Consider the following 26,152-nt stretch of genomic DNA (forward strand, 5'->3'; position numbering starts at 1 on the left):
CGATATTGGGTAAGATTGATGGATAACAAGTTAAATTAAGTCAAAACGAAGGAAATTTAGTTTATTTGATCGATAACCATATAAACTCATGGAATCTAAGAAAAATTGAGCGAGATCCAGTAATATTGGACAAGATTGATAAATAATGTCTTTAATTAATTAAGGTCGATGAACATTCAATTAAAATGATAGATAAAGAACCTAATGATTTTTGGGAAAATCTGAGTGAGGCCGATTGACATTGGGTAAGATTGAACAATAAAAAATGAAATTAAGTGAAGCCACGAAAATTCGGTTTATTTGATAGATAACTATGTGGAGAAATTGACTAAGGTCGATCGATTGAGATGCACTTGTATAAACCAAACAGTAGGTTTCAGATAAAAAGACCGGTCTAATTTATAATCAGGAATCTATTTTTAAATCTAGACCGAAGAAATAGAAGTAGAGACAGACTGCATATCTAATATGTGTGAAGCAGAAAGAGAAGCACAAAAGCACAAAGAGAAAGCACCAAGAAAACACACTTTCCTTGATCCGTATGACAGTCTTAAATCAAATCTTTATCGTCCAAAGATTTTCATTATCTGTATGAAACCTTATCTTCTTCACCATAAATAAACATCTTCACCACCACAGAACTCTTCATTTTCAGATCTGAAAATATGGGCGGTGGTATAATTGACAAAGTTGGTTCAAGTAGTATGATAGTGTGTTATACCGAATTTGAAGTTTGAATGGACATTGAGCTTCATATTTAATGATTTCGATAATTTATCATACTAAGTTTGAAGTCAGAACCCTTCTGAAGCTTCGTGGTTCATAGTTTATATGCCATTATACCACATTTAAAGTACGAATCGACATTGAGATTCATATTTATCTATTTTGATGATGTATCCTTCTAAGTTTGAAGTCAGAACCCTCATAGAGCTTCTTGGTTCATAGGTTCGTTGTCGTTATACAAAATTTAAAGCTCGAGTCGGCATTGAGCTTCATATTTATCGATTTTGATGATGCATCATGCTAAGTTTGAAGTCAGAACCCTCCTGAAGCTTCGTGGTTCATAGTTTCTATGTCGTTATACCGAATTTGAAGTTCGAATCGACACTGAGCTTCATATTTATCGATAAATATGATGTATCATGCTAAGTTTGAAGCCAGAACCCTCCCGGAGCTTCGTGGTTCATAGTTTCTTTTCAGTTATACCAAATTTGAAGTTCAAATCGATACTGATCTTCATATTTATCGATAATGAATAGTAGAAATTACTTCATGACCTATATGACTAGTATAAATTACTTCATGACCTATGTGACTAGTCGAAATGCAAACCGGAAACACACAGAGAAAGCACAAAAACACAAAGAAACACACCAATTATCGATTTAATATTTCATTTTCCCAATTCATTCTTATGTATTTTTTGGATTTTTTTATATCATAATGTGATAACAATGTCCTAAATTTATTAATATTTTTTTTGGATTTTTTTTCGTGTCGAATGTTGATAACAAAACCGGATACATAAGTTCGTATTAGCACAAACAGAAACACACTTGCTTCTCAATCCGTATGAGCATCCCAAATATAAGGGTTTTTTTATACGTACAATATGCCATAATATGTTTTTTTTATTAAGGTTTTAGGGTATATTCCAAAGGAATCTTACCTGTAAACGGATGAATTCATCGTTCTTAAGAAGATTCTGACTTATAGTAGTCCACTCACGACAAATTTTCGATCTCGGAGCCATGGTATGCGTACATTATGCTAGAATATGTGTTTTTTTTAAGAGGTTTTAGGGTATATTCCAAAGGAATCTTACCTGTAAATGGATGAATTCATCGTTCGTACGAAGATTCTGACTTATAGTAGTCCACTCACGACCAGTTTCCGATCTCGGAGCCATGGTATGCGTACAATATGCCAAAATATGGTTTTTTTCAACACCGAGCTTCATATTTATCGATTTCAATGATGTATTATGCTAAGTTTGAAGTTAGAACCCTCCGGAGCTTCTTGGATCATAGTTTGTATGTTGTCATACCACATTTGAAGTTCGAATCAACATAGAGCTTCATATTTATCGATTTTGATGATGTATCCAGCTAATTTTGAAGTCAGAACCCTCCCGAAGCTTCTAAGTTCATAACTTACATGTCGTTATACCACATTTGAAGTTTGAATCAACACTGAGCTTCATATTTATCGATTTCGATGATGTATCATGCTAAGTTTGAAGTCAGAACCATCCCGAAGATTTTTGGCTCATAGTTTATATGTTGTTATACCACATTTGAAGTTCGAATCAACACCGAGCTTTATATTCATCAATTTTGATGATGTATCTATATAAGTTTGAAGACAGAACCATTCTGAATTTCGTGGTCCATCTCTAGGAGTCTTATAACCTGAGTTTACCAGTATGAACTAAAGGTACTTCATGACCTGTATGAATTTTCAAAATTACTCCATGACCTACGCGACTAGTCGAAACTCAAAACGGAAGCACAAAGAGAAAGCACAAAAACACAAAGAGAAAGCACAACGAAACACACCAATTATCGAATTCATTTTTCATTTCCCCATTCATTCTTATACATTTTTTGGATCTTTTTATATCAGAATGTCAATAACAATGTCATAAATTTATTAATATTTTTTTTAGATTTTTTTTCATGTCGAAGGTTGATAATTGAACCGAAAACATGAGTTCGTATTAACACAAAAACAATGCACAATAAAACACACTTTCCTTGATCCGTATGACACTCTAAACTTAAATCTACACCGTCCAAAAGATTTCATAATCCGTATGACCCCATCCTACCACATCTTGTCCGTTAAAATTCTTTTACATAAAACGTTTTTTTTTCTTTCACCCACTTTTCTCGTCTCTCATCTTCCCCTCCCTCAGGAAAAAAACCCCAAGTCAAGTTGCGCCTCCCTCAGAAAAAAATAACCCTCACTCAAGATTTTTTTCACCCGTGATTTGTTTCAGTATGAAGCAAATCAGAAACCCTACATCCTCATTGTTGAAGAAACGAAACCAAATCTCAAGATCTCCTCAAAATCAAAATCTTAATTCTTCAACCAAATTTCAGTAAAACCATATTATTTCTTCAACGAAATCGAAACAATTTTTTTAACCTATTATCTCAGTAGATGATTTAGTGGTTGTGGGATTGAATTCTGGTGGTGTTAGGAAGATGATTCTGGAGTTGTTGGTGATAAATTAGAAGATGGGTGTTGTTGGAATGATATGTTGAGTTAATGGGTCTGGCGGATTTGAGATGCTGAGAAGAATTCAGGTGGAAGAAAAGGGGATCTGGTGAATTTAGGGTTCAAGAGCAGCAAATAAAATGTATGGAGGATTCTGCTGATAATCAAGTATTCTGTGATTGATTAGGTGGAATTGATTATAGAAAAGAAGGAATTGAGAGCATCACCTTCATCATCCGAGCAGCTGCCATCACTTCCGGTTTCCATGGTGCAGAGATTTGGGTTGAAAAATATAGATGGTGTCTTCTTGGTTGTCTCTTGGCAGATTCATCTCAAGGTCTACTATCAAAATCAGCAGTACCAGGTCGTTAATTTAGGTCATCATATGATCTATTTTGGGGGTTTTATCTGTAATCCAAGATTGGATCCATTGGTAGCTGTTCTTGGGACTTTCTTAGCTGGGGATTCAGCTGAAGTATTGGCCGGATTGAATGTATTTAGGGGTTCGTGGGTATTACCGGAATGGGATTGAAGAACACTTATAATTAGTTAGACGAGATGGGGTAAGGGAAGTAATTCAGTGTAAATGAAAATCTGATTTGGGGGTTCATATGTGGTCTGTGAAGAGATGTTGTTGCTGGCTGTAGTTGGATGAGTTCGGTGCAATCGATTCAGAGAATGGAGATGGGATTGTGATGGGAAGAAAAGAGTGGTTGATTGCGAGATTTAAGAAGGAGAAGTCTCAAGGAGAACAAGAAATTGCAGTCGATAGACTGAGTGTTGCTGTCAGGTTGCCGTGAAGAAGAAAGTGGAGATGATATTGACTGCATTGTAGTCAATTCCTTCTTTTCTCCATTGACCACGACACGACAAGATCTTTCGATTCTAAGGTAAATCTCTTGTTGTTCTTAAGAATTAGTCTTATCTAATTTCTTCTTCTTTTTCTTTCTTTTTTGTAACTTGTTATTCATGGGAAGGATCGACTAGCAAGCTACCTTGCAGGCTGCTACTGTAGTTTTATTTTGGGTAAATGTGGCTAATGATGACTAGAACTTAAACCATTCTAGTTTTGGGAATTCAGTGTCGCATACTTCTTTGTCCTAGTTCCCACTTTGTCTTACCTAAAAGTCTATGACCTTTCAAGAATCCAGCAGTTACTTCGAGTCTAAAATTTCTGTGGCTCGTCAATTTATCTGTTATGGATGGAATTCGTAACTGCTTATGAAAGCCAAAAATGGAATTCTAATAGCTAATATTTCATGAAAAGGTTGCAGCGTTTGTAGGACCTTGCTCTATTATTCTCTTATGGTAGTAGTGATCATTTACAAGACATATATAACTAGTTGATACGGTTTAGCATTTGCAATAGCTCAAGGTATATTCCTCTTCCAGTTAAGGTTATCGTTACGCGAAATTTATTTTCCATCTTTACCGAACCTTACAAAAAATGTTTGAAAAATTACAACCTTCATAAGCTGTTTTGAAGTCCAGTGAATCCCATATTGTGATCAATGAAGAGTCAGTAAGCTTCAAAAACATGGAACTGATAATTTAATGCTTCTGTGGTTAAGATTCAGAGAGTTTATCAGAGTTACCAGTACTCGGGGAATCTCGCAGATTGTGCAATTGTGGACTTGTGGTGGAGGAGCTTTGATAAGCAAATAACTATTTCCTTAAGCAATTAGCATATTGTTTTTTTTTATGCTAATCTAATTTGTTTACCCTCCAATGTTATAGGTGGAAAGCATTGGACTTTTCTTCTCTCAATCGAAGTTCAGCATCTTTCTTCAACATTGAGAAACCAGAAACCGCTGTTTCACGAAGGGACAAGAGCTGCAAGGTATTGCTCCCTTGACCAACCATATAAACATTGTTGCAAAGTTTTTTGGTTGTATTTTTTTTTTCTGTGGCGGACTTGATCGTTGAATTTTGTGTTTAGATTCTTGCCCTTTTACAAATCATGCTTTTGTTCCTTTCCGATATACTCCAAAGTTTAAAAAAAAATTAGTTCTGCTCAAAGAATCACTATACATAACTGTACTGTTATTTTGCAGGTTGCGAAAAGTTTATCCAGGGTTTAAGGTTTCGAGTTTGTGTTTTATTATGGGTAAGGAGTAGGAGAAGAAAAGCTCTGTATCAACATCACTATGTGCACAACTTATAAATCTGCTTAGCATCAATCCTCCAACAAGTAAGACAGACTGTTTCCCTCTCTTCCTCCCTGAGAGTTTAGAAGAAGAGATTTTTTAACAGTTCATTTTTTTAGTTTCGCAGGTGGTATTCAGAGAAGTTTTTAAAGGGTGAATGGGATGAAGAAGAATGTGTTTCAGAGTGGAAAAATACAGAGCTCGTCTCTCTGTAAGTATAGCTCTTCTGATTGTATTATAGGATTTCTTTATATATGATGCTGTCTCTTTGCTTATGAAGTTTGACCTGATTTTGACTTGATTTTGATTTTGGTAGAAACATCTGGAGGTGAAACAACTAGTGAGGTTTTTGGAAGAAGAAGCCGATGCTGGGTTCCAACTTCTACTGAATCAAGGTTGGTAACATTATTGATTTTGTTTGTCTCTCTCTCTCTTCTTTAGTTCTTTATTACTAATTTCAATTTGTAGTTGATTCTTCCTGCCAATCTTACATGCTCAAGAGTTACGACAACAATGCCACTCAGTCTTAGTTACATAACCACTTCTAGGACAATGATACTGCTAAGGTCTAGTGTATTCGATTTGAACTTTATACTTGTTTGATTCGTATTGCAATGAAAACGAGCATTTCAAGATTACAAGTTAAACAATCAACCATATGTTTAAGTTCATATAACTTGTCCTTGATTCTTGGAAATCATTTGGACAAAGATCAGAAAACTAAACAAAAAATGAATTTCCAGAGACTTTATTCTAAACTTTTGAATAGTATTTTAGTTTTTCTTGCATGTCGATGTGTGATAGTTTGGTTAATGTAACATATGTCACTTATCTGGTTTCCTCATAATGAGCGATCCTTCAATTTGTAAATCTAAGGGTGCGATTTGAAGGTGCTACTTATCTGCTGTGCGATGACCCACATCATGTATACTTACTTTTACCAAACGGTTTGCATTTTGAATTAGGAAGCGCTTCGGGTAGCAGCAAAGGCTGTCGTTCTTGACTTACAGCCTGAGATGAAGATAATGAAGGAAATCAAGCTGAAAGGAACTCCTCTAAAAATCAAGCAGAGGAAGTCTCTTATCAAGTTTGAACCAGAAGATGTTGATGTTGTTGAATTTATAGGTTCACCTATTTGGACTCAGAGTGGAAATCGGGGGCATGTTAACGAGGTTTGTGCAAAGTTTACAAACAAATCCTCTCTTCTGTGTATGGTCTTGAGTGTTAATATAGTTTTATGATGTGTATCTAGATATACATTACAGGTTGCCATCCAGTTTCTTTTGTGATACTAGAAGTCATGAAAGAATGTTCTTTCGACTTCTATACATGAGTCGTATGTATGTTGCATCGCTCTTATGTTTTCCGCAGCTGGCATGGACTGTTTCTCCGAGTGAATGTCTAAGTTGTATATCCTCTTTGGTTGATCTGTTTTTGTCTTATCGGGAGCTTTGGCATTCATGTGAACTTTGTTCTTTGTGTTTCTAATGATTTTCGTACTGGGCAGGCGGCAAAGAGAGACGGATTGCTAAATGCACGTTTAAGAGGAAAATGCGTATGAGTGACATTGTTTTCATGCGTGTGTTGCATGAAGTCGAGGCTGCTCGCTTCTTCAACTCGTTACCAGCCCCGCTGAAACCACATGAAATGGGACGGCTTAGACTTGAGCAACGTCGTGGTGTAGAGATCATGGATGTGAATATTTGTCCTATTTTTGGTACAACTGTTTCCCTAGTGAGGAACGAGGCTGGAACCTACATTGCAACTGACGGGTGTGAGTTTAAATATTTGAATCCAAGAGCAGCACGGATTCTCAGAAGATCAGGAATACCCCAAAAGCCCAGCACCGAGGAGAGGGACAAGATCTATGAAATTAGTGACAATATTTTTGCTGTGCCAAGTGGATGTGGAGGTTGGTTCAATAAAATCATCTACAGAATGAGCAATAAAGTAAGTACCACCATGGATTCCAGATTCCCATTAATTTCATATGTACTGACTTCAGGCATTTCGTTAGCAAGTATGCTAATATAATTTTGTTTGGGACAGGATGACCTCAGAATATATCGTAAAGCTATTGGTAAAGGTGATGGCATTCCTCTTACGGCCAAAGAATGTGCAGATTACGCGAAACATCTTTTTGAAATGCCGTACGAAAATCTTCCTAGTGATATGAAACAGGGTCCTGTTGGATTTGACTTGAGTCACTACAAGAAAGCATGGCTTAGGTAACTAAAATGTTAGCGAGCACCCAAAAGTTTGGTCGGTTTAAGGATCAAGCTATTTGTTAAGAGCTGCAGTTATCTTTTTATAAGAAATGATGTAAATTGATCTATGTGATAATAAAACTTGATTCAATTTTTAATTTGGTTCATAATCTGTGTTAGTATCAATTTTAATTTCAATTTGGGATTATCTAAATCGTAATCGGCCAGATACTTCCGGCACCAGAACAACAGATGCAGCGGGCAAAAAGTTTGGTAGCTCAAAAATGTAAGCAATCAACTTCAGATATTTCACTTGCTCTATTATTATGGTTGGTCTATCTATGAAGCGATCGGCGTTTCACTTGCTCTCTTATCGTTGGTTTATCTATGAAGTGATCAGCGTTTCACTTGCTGTATTTTGGTTGGTCTAGCTTTAAAGCGATCACTATTTTGCTTGCTCTAGGAAGGTCGGTCTAGCCATGAAGCAATTAAGAAAAAAGACGCTGCATGATAGTTGTTTGATTACTAAAGCGATTGCCTAGCTGCTCTAGACTTGTTGAAATCCCACCTTTTGCAACTAGAGAGCGAGAGCCAAATTAAGTCGCTTTAAGGGGTAGAGCGATTTAATATGGGCTTTTCCAACCAAAAATGCCTGATCGCTTAATCCAACTTTTCTTGTAGTGCGCGCCCATTCAGAAACCGGGTTGAGACTTCAATATAACATCATCCATTAATCTGCAAATCATCGCCGTCTCATTTAAGGTTTCGTCTTGCTATGGTAAGCACATTTGAATCTGGTTTCAACACAGTCTTGAACCCTGTACATTAGTTACATACTTATAATAGTGAAATCAAGCAGATAAAGTTGTTTCATGTCGTTCTATCATCCTCATAAGGATTCAGAGTGTTACTAAAAAAAAAGAAATACTGTGACTAACATATAAGAATACCGCAAATTAGACTCTAATTTTAATGATACCTTGAGACCAGTCTAATAGAGCATGATTGATTCCACGGAATTTTTTAACATTGAGCTAAAGCAATCATAGGGCAACCCTCCTTTGGCGTGGTACAATCGCAAATTAATGATCATATCCATGATGATCAATAAGAACTGCCACATCAACATCAATTTAAATCGGAAATGTTATCAATTATAACCAAAAATATTATAGCCGATCGATCATCCAGATGTTGGCATCATATAATTATTACTTACCTGCCAATGGAAAGACTCGCTTACCTCAGTGATCATATATATCAATGTAGCTTATGATACTGCTTAGGTACTCATCGCACGTATCATGAATCTCAGTCTTTGACTGACATATACCCTAAGTATGTATATGGAATAAATAAACCCTTGCAACAAAAGTGAAAAAAGGAAAAGAAAAGGAAAATAGAATGACATCCTTTCATTAGTAATATTGTTTCATATGTCAGTTTATCATCCTGTTCTGAGAAACAATTAGAGTGTTGCTGCTATGTAAAACACAAAGCACATTACGTTTCACTTACGATACTCATGCATAAAAATGTCAACAAAAACCAATTGGACTGTTTTATTATGTGATCGTACATGTCATCTTCATGTAATATTTATTCTAACATGATTCCGCTTTGTTTCTCAATTCAGTTAAACAGTTAAAGAAGTTTAAATGTATAGATTATTGTAGTCATACCTTAAATTTGATATTGATGATGAGCTAGACCAAGTACCAACTATAGAATGATCGATCCAAGAGCAATATTACATAAGCTAAAGCATTCATAGGGCAATTCTCCTTTGGCGGGGTATACATCTAAATGAATTGGTAGTCACCTGCCAATAGAAAAAAACCCTACAACCGATTTGCTTAACTCATTGCTCTCAAGTCTAGCTACTTGATTCATAGTTTGCTACCTCTGCGCTTGTGATACTTGGTTCTGCTTGCATACTCTATTTATATGCAAGTATTGATAAGTTGTTATGAATCTCAATCTTTGACTGACATAGACCATAAATCTGTATAAGGGAAGAAAAGTCACGCAGAGAAAAGAAAAAGAAAAAAGCAATGGCATATCCTACAGGGTTATACCATGGATATCCTTCTCTATATACTACTTCGCTTTTAACTTGCACAAAAAACAGTCTAAAGACCATATATTCTTCTTCTTTTTTCCTTTTTGATGGCTATTGTCATTGAAAGTTCTTTAGGTATAGATGCTAATCTCTGCCTGATATAGACGACTACCTTTATCTGTTACTCCTCTCTGGATTTTCATTTATGCCTTGGAGGGCTAAGAGCAAGGGTAACCCTTGGTTTGGCTACAATTAGGGTTTTTAGCTATATCAAGGGTAAGGAAAAAAAAGCAAGCACTATATAGAGACGAACATGGAAGCTAATAACAAACACAAAAAGCTACTCTACAGTTTTGTTATAAGATGCTGCACATCTTGGCTATCTACCAGATTTGAGAGAAATGAGGCACCATAGTAGTTGCTCTTGGCTATAGGGTGGCCAAAGCAAAGAAAAGTAGGTCTCCGTAGTGCTTATTAGATGATTATCAAAAACAAGGTGAAGGAAATGTGGAAGGACTGTACGTATATTTGGGGACACTCATGTATGCAATGCATTCTCATGAGTACTGTATATTGAAAAATTGTACATAGTACTGTACTGGCTCCAGATCCTCTGTGATAGACGGGTCCAAGTCCAACTTACTTTTCTTCTTTTTCCTTATCACGTATGTTGTGTCCTTTTTGTACTTTTGTTCCTTTGATAAATTTTCTCTCCATCGGTGAGTTCTGTTAAAATAAAATAACACCAGGTTCTTATCCGTACAAATGTGTGAGAGCTCCAATTATAACGGTCAGGCAAGAAATCCAAATGAATCCGCTAATCCAGAACATTTATCACAAGACAGTGGCGGCGAGTTATCTTCTTCTCCACTACAATTCTTCTCCACTAAATAAGAAACTTCTCTATATAATGCTAATATACAATCCTCGGATAGCTAGCCCAACTATCCACGTACTATGTTATTTTAGTTGACATTTGTGGACGGAAGTTTCCCGTAACCAGCAACCGCCTCAGATCATATGTTGGAAAGGACTAGTTGGATTGGAAGTTGGATCCTAAACTCCGTTGCTCCCTAGCTATGTATAAATCTGCAATTTATCGTCGAGAATTTATAAATCATTTTGGGCAGTCAATGCTCCGAAACTTTACTAAAGTAGACTGGAATTCATCAACTACTAAAATTTATCATATCTGAGACTACGAGACGTTACAACTATATTAATATAATAAATATTATCTTGTTACCGTATTTAGAATAAGGAGAATGATCTCCGACTTAATTATTGTAACAAGGTCTTACCATTGCTACTTTTGAAACGTTTAGTCCGGTTGTTAAACCTGCTACTATTCGTACTGTTCTTACCATTGCTACTTCGAGGTCTTGGCCAATTCATCAACTAGATGTTAAGAATGTTTTTCTTCATGGTGATCTGATCGAGACAGTTTATATGCATCAGCCTCCGGGATTTGTGGATCCTGATCATCCTGATTACGTATGTCGACTACGCAGATCGCTATATGGTCTCAAACAGGCCCCTCGGGCGTGGTTTCATAGGTTTGCCAAGTTTATTACTAATTGTGGTTTTCGTGGTAGTGTGTGTGATCCATCTCTCTTTGTTTATAAATCCGGCTCGAATACAGCATACTTACTGTTATATGTAGATGATATTGTTTTGACTGCCTCGAACAATAGCCTTCTACACCGCTTCATTGATTTGATGAAACGGGAATTTGCCATGTCTGACCTTGGACCGCTACATCATTTTCTGGGTATCACTGTCACTCGATCATCTTCAGGGTTATATTTGTCTCAGTCCTTATATGCTAAAGACATCATTGCTCGTGCCTCCATGACACAATGTAACCCAGTTGCTACTCCGGTCGACACCAACTCCAAACTCAGTGCTACTTCAGGTCCTGCGCTTAAGGATCCTACTCTATACAGAAGCCTAGCTGGAGCTTTACAGTACCTCACATTCACTAGGCCAGACATCTCATATGCGGTTCAACAGGTATGCTTATTCATGCACGACCCCAGAGAGCCTCACATGCAAGCCCTTAAGAGGATCATTCGCTATCTTCAGGGCACAATTCATCATGGTTTATTTATCTCGGTCTCAACTACTTCTGGATTAACGGCATACTCTGATGCTGATTGGGCGGGATGTCCTGATTCTCGCTGATCGACTTCGGGTTACTGTGTCTTTCTTGGTGACAACCTCGTCTCTTGGTCATCTAAACGTCAGGCAACAGTTTCTCGATCCAGTGCTGAAGTTGAATACCGGGGGGTAGCAAATGTTGTCGCTGAAACTACATGGCTTCGCAACCTCCTTCTAGAGCTTCATATTCCTCTACGACGTGCTACTATCGTATATTGTGATAATGTGAGTGCGATTTATATGTCTGGAGACCCTGTTCAACATCAGCGCACCAAGCATGTGGAAATTGATATACACTTTGTACGTGAACGCGTTCATATTGGTGACATTCATGTTCTTCACGTCCCTTCTGAAAACCAGTATGCTGACATCTTCACCAAGGGACTTCCTCGTCAGCTATTTGTTCGCTTTCGGTCTAGTCTTAGTGTTTGCTCCTCTCCCGCTCAGACTAAGGGGGTGTAATAGAATAAATATTATCTTGTTACCGTATTTAGAATAAGGAGAATGATCTCCGACTTAATTATTGTAATTCCCAAAAGATATTATGAGTTTTGATATAAAGTTGAATCCTGGAGAACATAACTCTCCAAGGAAACTATTCCCAAATCTAAGATATATGTATGTACGCAAAACGGAAATTTCTATTGATTAACTCGATCATAGTGCTCAATAAAGCGGTTTAGGACCAAAGACTCTTTCAACTTCTGTTTTCGAGTAAGTAATTGTCTTAGTTTCATCCTTCGAGTAAATGTCTGTTGGAGCTAGATTTTCAGGTCCAGGCGGATACGCACCCCAGATACACCAGCTTGCACAACTATATATAGTTTCAAAGTCAAAAGAGTACAACGGTGTAATCTGACGCCCTAGACCAACTTGGTCATATCACATAATAGAATTTGGCACTGATTAATAATGTTATAATGCTCATAAGTGGTAAATAAGTTGCACGAAGTAAATCGCAACAGTGTTGAAAATGTAAACATTTGGATCCTTCAGTGTTATTTAATTAATGTCAACTATTTTCAAGTTACGAAATTAAGGCTTATGCATTCGGCAAAGTATACACAACTATCTTCTTATAGCCGTAAGTGTTTAATTAAATACATATTGCAGATTTAGGTAATACGTAACACTCATTTTAACATAGGTGAAATCTGGTTCCTCCACTTGTTCTTCTTGGTGTGAGCTCCAACCATGCATTCAATCCCCAGTACATCTGCGCAAGGAGACAAATCATTTTAAAAGGCTTTTTAATGTTTTGGAAGTCCATGAATGTTACTAACCTCTAACTCATTGATCAATGGGTCCTCCTTATCAGTCCTCGCTCCTCACCGATCCTTTTTGCTCATCCCGCCGATTCCATGGTTTGGTCCTTAAACCAATATATGAGGCTTTCTCGTTAAGCTCATGTATCCCTGCCAAAGTTATTATGTATATTGTATAGCCTCTTTGGCCAAATCTCGATTCTTCAGGGAAAACTGTCAAAATGGCAGCCATCCCCTTATTGAAAATGATTGCATTCCCAACCATGTTGGGGCTCCATCATAGCGCCATCCCTCAATCTGCAAATTTGAATCTGGTATTAACATGGTCTTGAAAACTGGCATCCCATTATTTCAAACCAGTAATGCTATTTCGTATGTAGGAATTACCTATAGATCCTATTATAGTGTTCTTAGTTAGTGACAGGTCCACCCACTAAAGCCCAGTAAACAGAGGTCCATAATTAAGAGAAAACATAAAAATGGACCTAATTTTTTAAGCCCAGGTCCTTACACGTGCGGGATAACTAATGCGAAATTTAAAAATACCACAAATAACCCTCCCTATTTAACAGGGATTATAAGCACGAGAAGAACATTAACCTTTCATATTCGTTTTCTTCTTCTCTTTCTTCTCACTGCTGCTGCAAATGGATCCTGTACAGATCCAAAAAAAATTCTTCAATCTTTCTCGTTTCTATCAAATCAATGTTTATTTTAGGGTTTCACGATCGAATCGTTGTTGTGTTTGATTACGCTTTTCTATCTCCATGTTTGATTTGTTGATTATTTACCAGATCTAGATGAATAATCATATTTTTTGTTCATTTCATTGTTAGATTTACTTATACCACTTTCATTGTTATGAAGCAACAGTACGTATATCCCGTACTGACAGAAACTCAATTTATTAAGAAGAAGAAGAAGAAGATGATGATGCATCGTTATGATTTACGACGAGAAGATTTGTTTGTGTTTCCGGGTATTTTTTTAATCATCTTTTTTGATTATTTTGTTCGTTTTTCTTCATTTGATTTTTTTTCCGATTGTATTATGAAGATCAAATCGATTTTCATGATGCTATTATGTTTTTAGGTTTGATACAGTTTTCTTTTGTGTATGAATTGACAGTACGTATACGACGTACTGATACAAAATTCTTATGATTCGGTTATATTCAAATTTTTTCCATCTTTTTTGGTTCGATCTATGAGTACGTATGTGTAGTATTGAAATATGTGCTTTGATTCGGTTATATTCAGAGTTTTTCCATTGTTTTTGGGTTCGATCCATGAGTACGTATGTGTAATATTGAAGTATGTGCTTTGATTCGGTTATATTCAAAAGTTTTCCACTGTTTTTGGGTTTGATCCATGAGTAAGTATGTGTAATACTGAAATATGTGCTTTGATTCGTTTATATTTCTGAGTTTTGCTATTGTTTTTGGGTTTGATCCATGAGTACGTATGTGTAATACTGAAGTATGTGCTTTGATTCAATTATATGCATGGATTCATCACTTTTTTTTGACATGCAATTGATTTTTTAGTTCATGAATATGCAGTACATATATGACGTACTGTTACAAACTTCTCTCTTACATCAAATAATTTTGACAGAAGCCATTCTGGTTTTTCCTTTTCATGGTATTCCAGTGCATGTATAATGAACTGGAATACTAAATAAGAAAAAGACTATTCTTGTCTCATATTAGTTATTTAGATATGAAATTGTTGTATTAGCTTGGATTCAAGATTATGTCCACATAGCCAATCCTTAAGTTAAGGATTTAGTTGCAACAAAGCTAATCATTTCTTATTTCAGGTTCAAAGTGATCATTTTGATGAGTTTTTCGCCCTTGAGTTGGACAAACATGGTTATCAAGCTCTCTACAAGAAGAAGACAACAGAGGTTTGCTTGCGGACATTTTTGATTTAATGGTCATAAACTCCAAATATTCAGTTTGTGATAATGAATCTGTTCACTGTAGGTTTACACCGGGACTTATGCTATCGATGGTTGTGCAACATTTTTCCGAAGGGACAGATTTTCCCATGTGAAGAAATACGAGGTTTGGAGATGACAGAATTTCTTTTGAATTATTGTTACTCTGTTGGTTCACATATTAAACAGTTTAATTTTGTATATAGGTCGAATTCAACAAGGCTGCTCAGTCACTGATAGATGTTGTGGTCCCAATCACTCAGAAGAAAGCTGCTTTGTCTCGACTTCTTAAGGTGATTTTTCTTCTTTGGGAGTCTCTTATGCAGTTAGTTGGTGCTTATATTCTTTCCCAGAATCTTACTCCCTGTATTATTCTATTTGTCCATTCAATTTTGTATAGGATAATGTTGCGCTAATAGCGGTTCTGGAAGCAAAATTTAGCAACTACGGAGCCGATACTCCTGGAAAGCGGCAGCTTCTTTGTGTGGTAAGAAAATTGAAATGTTGTTTGTTACATTTTCATTTGTGCAAAGCATCCTAATATGTTACTCTAGTTTGCTATGTATCACTCGATCCTTGATAATCACTTTCAGGGTTTGCTGTAGATATTCAGTAGCTTCTTATGGACATTAATTTTGTTGGTTAGTTTTTTAGTGGTTATGTCACCCTGTTCAATCATGCAAAACTGTACCTCTTTTGTATTAAAGAAATACTAGAGATTATTGGTATGATCCTACAATATATGTGATGTAAAACATTTTCTAATTTATTTATCATTGATTCTAACAAACATGTACTTTTCCTGTAAGCAGTTCAACAGATACATACTCGAATTCGTAAGCAGCAGATATATACTCGAATTTGTAAGCAGTTTAGCGGATACGTGTTCTATTTGTAAGCAGCGCGACAGATATGTACTCAGATTTGTAAGTAGTGTAGCAGATATGTACTCGAATTTATAAGCAGTGTAGCAGATATGTACTCGAATTTATAATCAGTGTAACAGATATGTACTCAATATAATGAATGTGTAAACACACACGTTTGGTAACAATGGGTATTATGGTCATGTCCATGTTTTAATTAATTTTGGACCTCTAAATAAATAAAAAATCCGGTTGGACCCTACTATAACTAACTTTGTGGGCTTAGGACCAAACAGCAAAGTTTCCATTTCGTATATCATCTTAAACACATTTGGCTTCAACTTAATTAGTGCATAAAAACGTAAATAAAAACCAATTAGACTGCTCAGTTATGAGATCATACATGCCATCCTCATGCACGTTACGGCTTCATTTTTCAGTTCACTTAAACAAAGAAGTTAAATGTACTAATTAGAGGGTTATACATTTTAGATAATTCAAACTTTTTATAACCATACCTTGAAATTTATATTGATGATAAGCTAGATCATGTATAAACCATAGAACAATCGATCCTAAGAGCAATATACAACACAAGCTAAAGCAGTCATAGGGAAATTCTCCTTTGGCGGGGTATACATCGAAATTGTTGGTTAAACTTCAACATAGAAGTCACTAACAAGCTGGTTAGGACAAGATTAGGAAATTGATGTAATCCTAAGGGAATTATAAGTCATCTAGTTCTAAGAAAAGAAAAGACATGTAATAAGGTAATAGGACTAGGAAAAGGAATTCATAGTTCTATATATATATATATATGATCACCAAAGTTGTGGTTGATCATATGAGCAAGATTAGAGCTTGTGTTTAGTTTTGAGAGATTTTCTAAACATCAATAAAGAGAGTTGTATTTATATAAGCTAAGTTTCATCTTGCAGTTGTCATTAATTGGTATCAGAGATTTTTTTCTGAGCCATGGAAAACGAAACCACCATTGTGGGTGCAAAACAGTTCACGCCACCATCAATACAAGTTCCAATCCTCAACGCCACAAACTACACAGTATGGGCCATGAGAATGAAGGTACTGATGAAAATCTACAAATTTTGGGAAACAATTGATCCTGGTACATTTGACCCAGACAAAAACAATGTTGTCATTGGATTACTCTTTCAAGCAATACCAGAATGTCTTGTTCTACAAGTTGGTGAACAGGAAACTTCAAAGAAAATTTGGGATGCAATAAAGGCACGTAATCTCGGAGATGATCGAGTTAAAGAAGCCCGTCTGCAAACCTTAATGTCTGAATTTGAAAGAGTGAAGATGAAAGACACTGATATTATTGATAGCTTTGCAGGAAAGCTATCAGAGATAGCCTCAAAAGCTGCGTCACTTGGATAATCCATTGATGAAGATAAACTGGTAAAGAAGTTTCTCAATAGTTTACCAAGATCCAAGTATATTCATATCATAGATTCTCTTGAACAAGTCTTAGATTTAAAGAAGACCATCTATGAAGATATAATTGGAACGATAGATCAAACATTATTTGTTACAGATGTGATAAAACAGGACACTTCTCCTCTGTATGCCCTGAAAGAATACAAAAGATGGAAGAAGCAAACAAGAATGAAACAAGGGAAGCAAATACAACTCTTTTCATGCACGAAGTTGTATTCTTAAACGAAGGGAAACTAATAGCAAAGAACTACGAATCAAAGGATGGAGAAGAAGGAATCTGGTATTTAGATAATGGAGCCAGCAATCACATGACTGGTAACAGACACTACTTTTCTGAACTCAATGAGAAAATCAAAGGACAAGTGAAGTTTGGGGATGGATCTTCTGTAGAATTTGAAGGGAAAGGATCAATTCTATTTCAGAGCAAGACCAGAGAACAGAAGCTTGTCACAAACATCTACTTCATCCCAAACTTACAAAGAAACATTATAAGTTTAGGACAAGCTACAGAAGTTGGATGTGATGTTAGAATGCGACAAGATTATCTAACAGTTCATGACCCAAGTGGAAGACTTTTAGTTACAGTCCCACGCTCACAGAATAGACTCTACAAGATAAGTCTCATGATTGGAAGGCCATTGTGTCTGAATATGAGACTGGAAGATCAGACATGGAAGTGGCATGCAAGATTAGGACACATAAGTTTCAGAACCTTAAAAACTATGTCTCAGAACAAGATGGTTCGAGGGATACCACAACAAAACGGAGTGGTGGAGAGGAGAAACAGGACTCTAATGGAGATGACAAGAAGTTCTTTAAAGGCTATGCAGGTACCTAATTATCTATAGGGAGAAGCTGTACGACACTCCACATACCTGATAAACAGGATACCTACGAAAGCTCTGAAAGACATGACTCCGTATGAAAGTTTGCGAAAGATAAAACCAAACATAGATAATTTAAGAGTGTTTGGTTGCAAAATATACGCAAAAGTTGATTCTGCAACTATTAAGAAACTGGATGATCGATCTCAGACTCTTGTGCATCTAGGAATTGAGCCTGGATCCAAATCTTACAGATTATTCAATCCAACAACGAAAAGAGTAATAGTGAATCGAGATGTGGTATTCGATGAAAAACCAAACTGGAACTGGAAATAAACTAATGATGGACCAAGTAGGGATCCAGGAATGTTTCACATGAGATGGGTTCAAGTAATTGATGAAGGCGAAGGACCCATAATCATGAATACCAATGGAAACAATGATGTTAATCAAGAAGAAGAAGAGAGTAATGAAAACACTGAGAATAACGAAGAAGTAGAAGAAGAAAAAGAAGAAGAAGAAGAAAAAGAGGAAATCGATGAAATAACTCAACCCATTCCACTGCGAAAATCAACAAGACAGATACAAAAGCCACAGTATCTAGAGGATTATGTTCTTCAAGCTGCAGAAGAATGTGAGATTATGTTACTTTTTGTTAATGATGGAACCAAGGAATTTTCAGGAAGCAAAGGTCTCGACTAAATGGACACAAGCATGTAGAGAAGAAATTATTTCAATCAACAGAAACAAGACTTGGTTTCTAGTTGATAATCCAGGTAGGGTAAAAGTGATTGGCCTCAAGTGGATCTTCAAGGTTAAAAGAAATGTTGATGGAACTATTAACAAATATAAGGCAAGAGTTGTAGCTAAGGGATACGTTCAAGAATCAGGCATAGACTTTGATGAAGTTTTCGCACCAGTTGCTAGACTAGAGACAACTCGTCTCTTAATAGCAGAAGCAACATCAAACTCATGGGAAATTCACCACTTAGACGTTAAGACAGCATTCTTGCATGGTGAATTGCGAGAAGATGTGTATGTTGAACAACCAGAAGGTTTTGAAGTAAAAGAACAAGAGCATAAGGTTTATAAGTTATCAAAAGCTCTATATGGTCTAAGACAAGCTCTATATGGTCTAAGACAAGCTCCTCGAGCCTGGAATACAAAGTTAGATCAAATCTTAAGAGAAATCAGATTTGTTAAGTGCTCTAAAGAAACATCAGTATACAGAAGAGAGGAAAAGGGAACGCTTCTTGTGATTGCAGTCTATGTAGATGATCTATTTCTGACTGGAAACTCCCTTAAGGTGATCAATGAGTTCAAGAGAGAAATGTCATCAAAGTTTGAGATGTCAGACCTCGGAAAACTCACTTATTACCTTGGCATAGAATTCCATCAAGGAGTATATGGGATTCAGATTAAACAAGAAGCTTATGCAAGGAGAATTCTGAAAGAAGCATGACTTGAAACTTTTAATCCAACTAAGATACCAATGGAGTTTGGACTTAAAGTTTCAAAGGCACAAGAAGAAGCAGAGATTGATTCAACGAGTTATAGAAGAAATGTTGGATGCATTAGATACTTATTACACACAAGACCAGACTTGGATTTCTCTGTGGGAGTAGCAAGCCGTTATATGCAGAGTCCACGCAAGTCTCATGGTGATGTAATAAAGCAGATATTAAGATATCTAAGAGGAACAATCAGTTGTAAATTGAAGTATGGTCGAGGAGGATCAAAAGGAATTGTTGGGTATAGTGACAATAGTCATAATATTGACCAAGATGATGGAAAAGGTACAACCGGTCATATATTTTATCTAGGTGAAGCACCTATTATATGGTGTTCACAGAAGCAAGACATTGTAGCCCACTCATCCTGCGAAGCTGAGTTCATGGACGCAACAGAAGCATCTAAACAATAAATATGGCTTCAAGAACTGTTGGGTGAAATCAAAGTAAGAGAACCTGGAAAAGTTCTCATCAAGATTGATAATAAGTCTGCAATTGCACTCACTAAAAATCCAGTGCTTCATGGGAAAACGAAACACATTCACAAAAGGTATCATTTCATACGAGAATGTATCGAGAAGGAGATCATCAACGTTGAACACATACCAGGAACTGAGCAGAAAGCAGATATATTGACAAAGGCATTAGCTCGGATCAAGTATGAAGAAATGAGACAATTTATTGGAGTACAAGATATGTCACGGGTAAGGTTGAAGCTTAATGGGGAGAATGTTGGTTAAACTTCAACATAGAAGTCACTAACAAGCTGGTTAGGACAAGATTAGGAAATTGATGTAATCCTAAGGGAATTAGAAGTCATTTATTTCTAAGAAAAGGAAAGACATGTAATAAGGTAATAGGACTAGGAAAAGGAATTCATAGTTCTATATATATATATGATCATCAAAGTTGTGGTTGATCATATGAGCAAGATTAGAGCTTGTGTTTAGTTTTGAGAGATTTTCTAAACAACAATAAAGAGAGTTGTCTTTATATAAGCTAAGTTTCATCTTGCAGTTGCCATTAGAAACAAATAACTGTATTGAGTTCCATGAAACAATCAGTTAGATAATTAGTAGTTACCCGCCAATGGAAAAAAACCCTACAACCATTTCTCTTACCACAGTGCTCATATATGTTATAAACTTCTTTTGAGTCTAGCTACTCGCCACATTGTTTTTATGGCTCTTGGGTTCACCTTGCGTACCCTATTTATACGCAAGTATTGATATCTTATTATGAATCTCAATATTTGACTGATATATACCCTAAATATGTACATGGAATAAACCCTGGCAACCAAAAATGAAAAGGAAATGATAAATGGCATCCTATCGGGTTTATACCAAGGATATCCTTCATATGCACTGCGGCGTTTTTAACTTACTCCAACAGTTTCCCATTCTTGTGTTGGAGTCTTGCAACAATAGAAGAAACGTCATATGTATCAAACAATAAATATAAAGAACCGTATCAAACAACTCTACCACGAACAAATTTATGAGGGAAGAATCACAGGTTCAACAAGCTGTCCTTAACACATTAGTTCCCGGGTATACTCTAAAGTAATGCTAAACCCCAACGTGCGAAGATGTGTCCAGGATAAGACTGCCCGATATAACTTGTATTAGCACAATACAAGTTACCCACTCTTAAACTCAGCAGCGGGGATGGAAGTAAAACGCCGCACGAAAATAAAAGCAAGAAGATGAAGAAAAGTAGACCTAGAGATGGTCGCTGCTTGTGTGTTTTGAAAAGAGATTTTCGAGTTGTATTTATAGGAAAATTAACTTGCAAATCAAGTTAGGTTTAGGTTTTTTCTTATAAAACGAGTTTTATTTCTTGTAAAACAATTAAACACAAAAAAGGAATTTTTCCATAAATAAAACTCTTAAATAAATTATTTATCAAGTTAAAAACTTGCAAAAAATAATTTCAAGTAGACACGGACTTGGTGTTTGGTACACGCGCATGGGAAGGGGTCGATACATGTATTTTTCGCCACACCCGCTCCACCCACATTGTTTTACAACATATCCATGAGAACATGGTAATATAGTGGAGAACCTCTTTAGTTTTCCAAAATGTGGGACTAAAGGTTCCATTTCATTCACTCAAAAATGAGTGAGTATCCTTAGACCCTTAGTCCATGAGATCAAACCACACCAAGACCAAAAAATCATTTATTAAATAATTCATTTTCTCCAACAATCTCCCACATGAATGAAATCTCGGTAAAAAAAGAAAAATCAGAGTACGGAAAATACCATTTAGGCAAAGGTGTCCATGAGGTCTTGAACCTTGCTTAGAGAGAAGTTAACGGAACTACTAGCTAGACAGTGAACTATGTCTTGAACTGCTAGCGTTTGGTGTAATTCTAATAACATTCATGCATGATATCCTCCAAGTGTTGCTAAGTTTGTGCTGTTTTGTCCATTTTGTCCCTGGACATACCCGGTTTCTCAAAATGCTTTAGAGAATTGGCTTCATTCTCATTGGAAGCGACCCACTTCCTAATTCAGATAGGTGAGTTCCATCAATAGTGTTTACTGCTACACCCCACTTCAATCTTAAATTGAAACTATACAACTCATTAAGACTTAATTAAAAGTGATCCTCCACATGCAGTCACACTATCACATCAACACCATAGGAAAGGGACAGAGAATTAAATTCTCTGATAGTGTTTACCTTTACCCACCATAAATTAGTTGTCTCATTCGAAACCTTGTTATTGGAATATCCAGTCAGCAAGGTTGATTATCCTTCATGGAAAGTTTAATTATTTGAGCCTAAGCCCCATCCCCTTCGATGATTTACTAACTATCTCCTTGGGCAAACCTTTCGTCAAAGGTCCGCGATATTCTCCTTGGACCTTGTCCAATCGATGGAAATAACGCCTGTGGAGATTATTAATTTCAAAGAATCATGTCTTCTAGGCATATGTATAGACTTTCCATTGTAGAAGTTATTCTTAGCTCTACCTATTGCAGATTTGTTGTCACAATGTATAGATATAGCTGGCACAAGCCTATGCCAGAGAGGAATATTTTCTAAAAAGTTTCTTAGCCATTCGGCCTCCTCTCCTGCTTTATCTAACGCAATAAACTCCGACTTCATAGTTGAGCGAGCTATACATGTCTGTTTGGAACTCTTCCAAGATACAGACGCACCTGCTAGAGTGAATACATATCCACTCGTAGACTTAGACTCATCTGAGTCAGCTATCCAGTTCGCATTGCAAAATCCCTCAAGGACAGCCGGATACCATTCGTAATTCAAACAAAAGGTCATTGTGTACTTCAAGTACTTTAGCAATCTATTAAGTGCATCCCAATGTTTCTGCCCTGGATTACAAGTATACCTGATTAACCTACTCACAGCATAATCAATGTCTGGTCTCGTACAATTCATCAAATACATCAGACTTCCTATGACTCTCGAGTATTCAAGTTGGTTAACACCTACACCCTTATTCTTCATGAGTTTGCAAGAAGAATCATATGGAGTGCAAACAGGTTTACAGTCAAACTGATTATATTTCCTAAGTATGGATTCAACATAATGAGACTGACTCGGACTATAGCCATTAGAAGTTTTTCTAATCTCCATCCCTAATATGACATCATCGGGGCCTAAGTATTTCATGTCAAAGTTCTCATTCAACATTTTGTTAGTGGTATTAATAACATCCATGTTTTTACCTAGTATAAGCATATCATCAACATACAAGCATACAACCACACAGGCATCCTTGACAAGTTTAGTATAAACAGACTTATCAGATTCATTAATTCTAAAACCACTAGAAATCATCACATGATCAAACTTCTCATGACACTTTTTAGGTGCTTGTTTCAATCTATACAAAGATTTCTTCAATTTACAAACCTTCTTCTCACAACCTTTAACTACAAATCCTTCGGGTTGTTCCATATAAATTTCTTCATCTAATTCACCATTCAAAAACGCTGTCTTTACATCCATTTGATGTATCTGTAGGTTATGGACAGAAGCTATAGCAATTAACATCCTAATGGAGCTAATTCTACTTACTGGTGAATATGTATCAAAGAAGTCTATACCTTCTATCTGTTTATAGCCTTTCGCTACCAACCTAGCCTTGTATTTTTCAATAGTTCCATTTATATTACGTTTTCTCTTGAAAATCCATTTACAACCTATGGCCTTAGACCCTGGAGGTAAATCTACAAGTTCAAAAGTACCGTTTTCTCGAACGGAATCCATTTCACTAATTGAAGCTTCTTTCCACCACGGAGCTTCAGGACAAGTCATGGCTTCTTTATAAGTCTGAGGATCAGACTCGGCTAGGTATGTAATGCAACCAGGATAGGTTTTCTTAGTTTTAACCCTTTTACCTCTTCTAGGTTCTATTTCTGGTTCATCTTCCTCTAAAGGTAATGACTGACTGGATGATGGAAATTCTAGGGGATCATCTAAACATCTCTTTGAGAATCACGTTTCATAGGAAAAACATTCTCAAAGAACTCAGCATCCCTAGACTCCATGATAGTATTCAACCCTATGTCAGAAATTTCAGAACTCACAACCATAAACCTATGAGCACTAGAATGCTCAGGATACCCTATAAAAACACAATCAACGGTTTTGGGTCCTATCTTATTTGTCTTAGGAGGAGGGATGGCCACCTTTGCCAGCACCCCCACACTTTGAAGTAATCATAAGATGGTTGTTTACCTTTCCATAACTCATATGGAGTTTTATCTGATCCTTTAAAGGGTACTCTCTTCAGGATGTAATTGGCTGAGAGGATAGCCTCCCCCACAAATTCGAAGGTAATCCTGAACTAATCAACATGGCATTCATCATATCCTTAAGGGTACGGTTCTTACGTTCAGCTACACCATTGGATTGAGGTGAATAAGGGGCTTAGTTTCATGTATTATGCCATGTTCTTCACAGAAATCTCCAATAGGAATTAGATACTCACCACCACGGTCAGACCTAAAAGTTTTAATGGTAGCATTCAATTGGTTTTCAACTTCACGTTTATATATCTTAAAGGCTTCTAAGGCATCGTCCTTCCCTCTAAGCAAATAAACCTGACAGTACCTCGTACAATCATCTATAAAAGTGACAAACCATTTCTTACCACCTCTAGTTTGAACTGACTTCATGTCAACTACGTCTGAATGAATCAATTCTAAGGGTTTAGTGTTTCTCTGGACATTCTTCCTGAATGATTTCTTAGCATGCTTAGATTCTACGCAAATCTCACACTTATGACTTTTATCTAAAGTGAATTTGGGTATGCAGCCTACGCTAGCCAGTTTATGCATTGATTTGTAATTTACATGACCAAGTCTACCATGCCAAACATTCGATGACACACACATGTAAGCAGAAGAATCATTCAATTTCACTTCAGGACAGGTTACATTAAGTTTGTAAAGACCCCCAGTCTTATAACCCTTACCCACATAATCATTGCCCTTAGTTACTATAAGTTTTCCAGACTCAATTGAAACTTTAAAACCCTTATCATCTAAAACAGAACAAGAAACAAGATTTTTGCAGATGTCTGGAACATGAAGAACTCATTCAATGTGAGAGTCTTGCCAGATGTGAGCTTCAGACCGACCTTTCCTTTTCCTGCAACCTCTGATGCAGATGAGTTACCCATATAGAGTTTCTCGCCTTCCCCTACCCTCTGGTAGGAGGTGAACAGGTCTCTGTTCCCACAAACATGCTTGGTAGCTCCAGAGTCTACCCACCAGTCCATCACATTGGTCACCAAATTAACTTCAGACACTACAGCAGAAAACTCATCCTTGTTCTTTTCAACCAAGTTAGCATTATCCTTCTTGTCCTTACGATGTCTACAGTGAACTGCCATATGGCCAGTAACTCCACACGCATAACAAGCACCCTTAATTTTAGTAATGCTAGACTCTGGTTTTCGAAACATACCTTTCTTGGGAGGACCACGCTTAGAGTTACGATTGTTACTCTCACCTTTTCCAGCTTTGGAAGATCTATGTTCAGTCATATGAGCTTTATTACTCATGTCCCTTGCAGAAGACACGTTCTTATCTTTGGAGCACAGCAACTCTTCCACTTGAATCTTCTTCCCTAATTCAACCATGTTGATCTCGCCAGTTTCATGTCTTAGCTTTTTCTTGTACTCAGACCAGGAACTTGGTAACTTCTCAATTACCGCAGATACTTGAAACGTCTCATCAATGACCATACCTTCAACAAGAATCTCATTAATAATCTGTTGAAATTCGAGGAATTGATCAACAACAGGCTTATCATTCGTCATCTTGAAGTCCATAAACTTTGCCACAAGAAATTTCTTGCTCCCTGCGGTCTCCGCTTGATACTTTGCTTCTAACGCAGTCCACAAATCATAAGCACTGAAATTTTCTTTAGCATTGTAAAAATCATACATCGTATCTTCCAAACCATTCATGATATGATTTTTCACCAGAAAATTAC

At 36.6% G+C, this 26,152-nt stretch overlaps 1 protein-coding gene and 1 long non-coding RNA gene across 2 annotated transcripts; both read left to right on the forward strand.

The window, feature by feature from the left end:
- Positions 1 to 5,703: 5,703 nt before the first annotated feature.
- LOC113302443 lies at positions 5,704 to 6,897 on the forward strand. Its single transcript, XR_003336891.1, has 3 exons — positions 5,704 to 5,767; positions 6,338 to 6,544; positions 6,880 to 6,897. It is a non-coding gene; the product is annotated as an uncharacterized LOC113302443 (long non-coding RNA).
- Positions 6,898 to 14,005: 7,108 nt separating this feature from the next.
- Positions 14,006 to 16,060, forward strand: LOC113302680 (carbon catabolite repressor protein 4 homolog 1-like). The gene is made up of 6 exons (XM_026551626.1): positions 14,006 to 14,045; positions 14,888 to 14,974; positions 15,054 to 15,134; positions 15,214 to 15,300; positions 15,408 to 15,494; positions 15,820 to 16,060. Exons 1-6 carry the CDS (start codon positions 14,010 to 14,012, stop codon positions 15,967 to 15,969), a joined length of 528 nt encoding a protein of 175 aa, XP_026407411.1. The 5' UTR covers positions 14,006 to 14,009; the 3' UTR covers positions 15,970 to 16,060.
- The last annotated feature ends 10,092 nt before the right edge of the window (positions 16,061 to 26,152 follow it).

This window comes from Papaver somniferum, chromosome 8 (assembly GCF_003573695.1).
Source record: "Papaver somniferum cultivar HN1 chromosome 8, ASM357369v1, whole genome shotgun sequence".
Lineage (NCBI taxonomy): Eukaryota > Viridiplantae > Streptophyta > Magnoliopsida > Ranunculales > Papaveraceae > Papaver > Papaver somniferum.

Bases quoted from the DNA above. Each gene is read 5' to 3' on its own strand.
- LOC113302680 (XM_026551626.1), top strand. From the start codon at position 14,010: ATGATTTACGACGAGAAGATTTGTTTGTGTTTCCGG. The intron at 14,046-14,887 runs GTATTTTTTTAA...TTCTTATTTCAG, and splicing joins AGATTTGTTTGTGTTTCCGG to GTTCAAAGTGATCATTTTGA. The intron at 15,495-15,819 runs GTAAGAAAATTG...TCCTGTAAGCAG, and splicing joins AGCGGCAGCTTCTTTGTGTG to TTCAACAGATACATACTCGA.